This window comes from Phragmites australis, chromosome 3 (assembly GCF_958298935.1).
Source record: "Phragmites australis chromosome 3, lpPhrAust1.1, whole genome shotgun sequence".
Lineage (NCBI taxonomy): Eukaryota > Viridiplantae > Streptophyta > Magnoliopsida > Poales > Poaceae > Phragmites > Phragmites australis.
In genome coordinates this window covers 42,778,639-42,784,084 of record NC_084923.1, presented here as the reverse complement: position 1 = coordinate 42,784,084, position 5,446 = coordinate 42,778,639, and the positions used below count along the sequence as shown (strand labels likewise).

The 5,446-nt window shown below is 49.5% G+C and overlaps 1 protein-coding gene across 1 annotated transcript; it reads right to left on the bottom strand.

Moving 5' to 3' along the window:
- Positions 1–3,020: 3,020 nt before the first annotated feature.
- On the bottom strand, positions 3,021–4,987 carry LOC133913193 (SCARECROW-LIKE protein 7-like). The gene has a single exon (XM_062356265.1). The coding sequence runs from the start codon at positions 4,807–4,809 to the stop codon at positions 3,175–3,177; it is 1,635 nt and encodes a 544-aa protein (XP_062212249.1). The 5' UTR covers positions 4,810–4,987; the 3' UTR covers positions 3,021–3,174.
- Between the last annotated feature and the right edge of the window lie 459 nt (positions 4,988–5,446).

Below are 5,446 nucleotides of genomic sequence, written 5' to 3'. Positions count from 1 at the left end.
TGCGACAACACATTTATAGATGAACATTGACATGAAAATGAACATTGACTCACCTATATTGTTCAGTTATCTTGCAGCCTTGAAGTATGTATGCGCCAAGGGCAGCCTTATGTGAACAACTAGCAATAAACCTAGTTTTATTTGTCTTCAAACCAATAAACTCAAAAACTCTCTTAATAGTATAATGCCTAATTGCATTTCTGAAGGTAATGATGTCAGGAAACAATGCATGCAATCTAAAAATTGGGTTCTCAAGATCATGCGGCACATGTAGTTCCTGAGGGTCAGCATCATTTATGTCTGCCTCAGGAGGCTTACTCCTTCAGCAGGAGCAGATTAAGTAGGCTACTCTTGTTGTGCAGTGTCAGCACCACCAGCAGGTAGATCAGGTTGCCCTGGTTATGCAGATGGTGATAGATGAGCATACATACCTTCATCATCTACACCAACATACTCCTCACCACTATTAAAGACATTCGGCTCAGCTTCATCTACTTCTTCACCAACAGGTTCTTCACAACTTGTTGCTTTAGATTCCGATGTTGTCTGGCCTTCCTAAGCAGGAGGTGGGAAAGATTCATTGGGAATGGTAGTTGGTTTTGGTGGCACAACACATAAAAGGTTCTAGGACTAAAGCATCGTATTGATCATATATGTCTTTGTCAAACATTGTTACCAGGAGCATGAAAGTGTTTCTCTAATTTGTACATGTCAAGCACGTCTATTGACTGTCAGCAACTAATTGAACATCCTCACCGATCCTCTTGTCAAAGACACACACCACAACCTTTTAGTTTATGCCCCATTTGACCTCCACACTTAAGCTTATCATAAATTAATCCATTGAAAAGCTGTCTGAATCCACTACTCAATCCCGAGTGAAGCCTTTTGTATACGATTTCCTACCATTTGAGTCAACCGTGACAAAACCTTCAATCTTAATCTCTACTATGTACCAAATTCTAGTGAGAAAAGAGAGGAAACCAAATCAAATCGTGCTAAGAAAAAGAGTTAAGCCATGAATCCGAGCTGCTTCCTACCGAGAACCGATGCATTGTGCTGGAATTCCTAAAGAGAACCAATACATTGTGTTGGAATTATGTGGATCTGGGAAGTCTAGGGTTACTCACGGTTTATGAGATCTAAGCGCAACGGGAAGTGCATCATCCATCTCCTCCATCCTAGGTGTGGGCACAATCGAATTCAGCCGAGCTCTGCCCCCATCGCTGGTGACAATCTTGCCTTTCCCAATCGCCTCTGCCATCACCGTGTTGGTTGTCGATGATAGCCAAGCCAACACGATGAGTGGGGGATGGGTGCAGGAGCAGTTCGAGTCAACTAGGCAGGCGGGTTAGAAAACAAGAAGAGGGCATTTTGGGACATACGAAACTACAACAGCTTGTAGGTGGGCCCTGAGAGCTTGAAGGCGTGCGAAATGGCAAGTTTCAGAGGTATGCAAAATTATAATAGCATCAGGCCGATTTAGTGAAGTATAATGGTAAATTTCTGAAGGATGAAAAGTATAATGCACTTCCGGTGGTTCTCACTCGATGACTCCTAAACAACCAAGGCTCACACGATCGGCTCTATCGCTCCATCATTTCTCCCACGACAGACAGTACAACCCCTGAAGAATGTCCGATGTTATCCCGTGATCCTACCATGTGCAAGAGCAATTATGCATGCCTGGTCCATGGATGCAACTACGGACCAACAAGAGTCATTCTCCAGGTGCCCATTTCCCACTGATCCTCCTTCAACTTCGGTCTCTGCTAGAGCCAGATTAATACAGCCAGCTCGTATGTTGTACCTAGTGTCCAGAACTGAAGCTGTACAGAACACACAAGCCAGATAGCTCTAAGCTTTCTGATGATTATAAGCTCACAGCACCAGGAGAACAAAACAGCTGCAACGCAGCAAAACAGCCGGTTTCAGTGATCAGGGCAGAAAATGTCAAGCAAACGATGATTAAGGCCGCTGTTGGTAACTAATGGTAATTAACATCAAGCATCGCGTTGTCGTAAGAAAAGGGGAAATTGAAGCAACTTGGTCCAAGTAACCGGAAGAGCCAGAAAATAACAGAAGGCATCTAAATACATGCTACCTTTTACGAAAGAACATGCGCACAAAGTCATGAAGATAAGTAGCAACTTTAGCTCCGGAAGGAAAGACAAGTATCAAAAGAGAAGAAATATGCTGCCTTCTGGATCAAGATAAAACGCCAAGCCTCCTAACAAATTGCACGAAAATGACAGCTTACAACCTGAACAGAAAGGATACAGGGCAGCACTAGAACAGGTTTATGAGAGCACTACTTCTCTTTCACATAAATGGTGGCGTACTGACGTACATCAAAACAGACAGCTGACAACAGGCAAATGCAGCTACAAACAATGAGAGCTATATGTGAAGACAAACTTAATAAACTAAATTTAAGTAAAAGAAAAACTGCAAATCTGCCATAGGTATGAGAACTGAGAATAGGATCTGATGTTAACTTGAAACTGCAAGAAGGGACGAAGAGGGCCTAAGACAGAGTAAGGATTAAGACAGAAAAAAAGTAAACCAACATAAACAACGTACACAACTACAGAATAAATGACTTGGAAAGTACCGAATTCAAAAGTAACGGTAGAAATAGCAAGGTTTAGATGACAAAACCCTGATGTTGCCCCCAAATGAACAACTGAACTAGCAAGGCCGAAATCAGTCAGGTTGCCAAATCAAGCAGAACGTCAATTTTGAGCACTGTACTACTGTCAAACTGAATATGAAAATTGGAGCTGCAAAGATGTAGTTAAAGCCAACACAGGTTGTAGTTAGTTTTACCACCTATAAGCTTACTAGTGGCAATGTGGGAGGTGCTAATGATTTTTCCAGTTCATACGGATACAGAATGCCAATTGTCACCAGAAAATCACATGGGCGTGCAATCTACTCCACCTGCTATCAATTTCTATTCAATTAGTGCTAAATTTGCTCTAACTACTCATCATGTAGCAAGGCAAACACCAAATAAGTTAACTCAGCTAAAATTCCCCAATTATACCATGTACTCATTGTCATCATCCCGGGAGGAAACTAATACAAAAGCTGCAAAACCATTCCTAATCATTTCTTCAATGATTCTATGACAATGCCACATACAACGACACAAATACACACTAAAAAAGCTCACCGCCAAGCAGACACGGTGAGCAGCGGTCGCTTCTCCCATGCCAGTGATAAGAACGCAGGTGGCAGCTCAACAAGTGAATACTTGTACTTTGAATCGTAGTTCCAAAGCAAAAGATCAGCCTGGCTCATGGCGTAGTTGCTGAGCCTGACAGGCTCGAAGCCACACCACTCCATCAGTGTTTGCCACTCCCTGCTGCCCGCCATCCTATCGGTCATCTCTGCACCCTCCTCTGGCCCAACAGCCCTCAGAATGCGCTCCCCAAACATGCATCGCTCCACCCTCACCCTATCCGATGAGTCCCTGGCCATTGCCACGTCTAGTGACTCGAACACTGATATGTAGTAGCACAGTGCATTGTCAAAGCGGTCGACGAACCCAGCTCGGTTCAGACTGACCTCGTACTCCCCAAGGGTGACAACTGACGGATTGAGTGACTTAGCGAGCCGGAGAACTCGCTGCACCGGCTCATCGGAGTCGCCAAGAAGGTGGTATAGCTGGAGCATGAAATTGATGGCCACGGCCTCATCAGGCTCAACCAAGAAATCCGACCGATCCAACTCGTGCATTGGCCGCAGCAATGGGACAAACTCGAAGTCCACCCCAAGAAGCTTGGCGAAGTCGCGGAGACGGGCACTAGTTGCGGCGAGGGACGCCGCAGGCTTCGGCCCCAAGAACGGCGACGGAACACCGGAGATACGTACCAGAGATGGTTTCCCCTCGGGGCGAGTGGCGAGCGCCTGGAGCAGCGCCGCCCACTGGATACCCTGCACGATCCCAAAGTCAACGATATGGATCTTGGTCGCCGCGCCCGTGGCCTCCAGGATGGCCTGGTTGGCGGTCAGGTGCGCGAACTTGGAGTATGGGCAGGCGTCATTGAGCGTCTTGTAGCATAGCGTGAACTCGTCGGAGGCGAACCGCGCGTCCATCACCGTCGAGGGGCGCGCCCCGCCGCCGCACGCGAGGCGGCGGGCGAGCGCATCCGCGAAGTAGAACGCCACGCGCTCCGCGGGGTCACCATAGTCGGAGGCGGCGGCGCGCACCTTCACGAGCTCCACGGCAGCGAGCTCTGTGTCTGCGGCCACCGTATGGGAGCAAGCGAGGAGGGACCGGAGGATGGGAGCTGAGCAGGAGGCGTCCAGGGAGTTCGGAGAGGAACACACTACCGGCGTGGCCGCTGCAGCCTGGGGAAGCGACGCCGGAGCGGCGGACTCGGGCTGGGCCTCCGCGTCGACGGGGGCCACAGCGGAAGCGGGGACGGGGACTGGCGGCGGCGGGGTGGTGAAGATGAGGCGGTCGAGGTCGGAGTCCGCGAACACGGGTGCGTCCTCTATGAGGCTCTCCATCCACCCATCGGAGTCGAAGTCCGCTCCCGCGGCGAGGTCGGAGAACACCGCGTCGGCCGCGGACGCCCCGACGAACGCGTCGGAGAAGAAGTGTTCCGCGTGGGGCCACGCGCCGCCGCCGTACGGTAGCGAGGCCGCCGAGATCTGTCCGTGCGGGGGAGGCGGGGCCTGTGGCATCGGCGGCGGCGGCAGGTGGTGGTGGTGCCTCTGATGCTGCTGCTGTTGCTGCTGGATCACCTGCTGCGCGATGGCCATGAGATTGCCGCTGTCCGCGCACATGTACGCCATGGTGCTCCCCGCCCTCGCCGGTGGGAGAATCGCGGAATGGTGGGTAGGGAGGGGCGCGGCCGGGGAATTCGGCGGTGTGGTTTTGGGGCAAGGGAAGGGGGGAACGGCGGAGGCGAGCGGCAGGGGATTTAAAACAGTAGGGCGTGGGTAGTGCAGGTATTTGATTTTTCGTCACACTGCTATTCAGTAGAATAGTCATAGATTCAGAGAATTTATTTATTATTGTTAGCAAGTAATTATCACTTTAATAGAGTGGTAAAAAGTTGAATATTTCGTTACTGAAGTATGATTTACTCATATGTCAATACTGTACGCAACGCAATTAGAAGACTATCCTTGGTGTACAACATCCTAGAAAGTAGCTTGGAATAGTGTATTGTACAAGTGTATGTACCCGGTTGCTTGCGCTTTGGTGGTCACCGGCCTCAAATGGGAGGGAATGACGAGGGTCGAGGGGGGCGCGCTGGGTAGGGGGGAGGGTGGGAACTTGAGCTGCGGTGATCAGGCTTGACAACTGGTGTGGATCTTCTGCGGTGCAGTACCATCTGGTTCTTTTGCTGGTGGGTTCTGGTTGCACGTGTTTCTCAACCTCCGTTTGTCATCGAGGTAAACTACGTGACAATCTTATTTGGCGGAA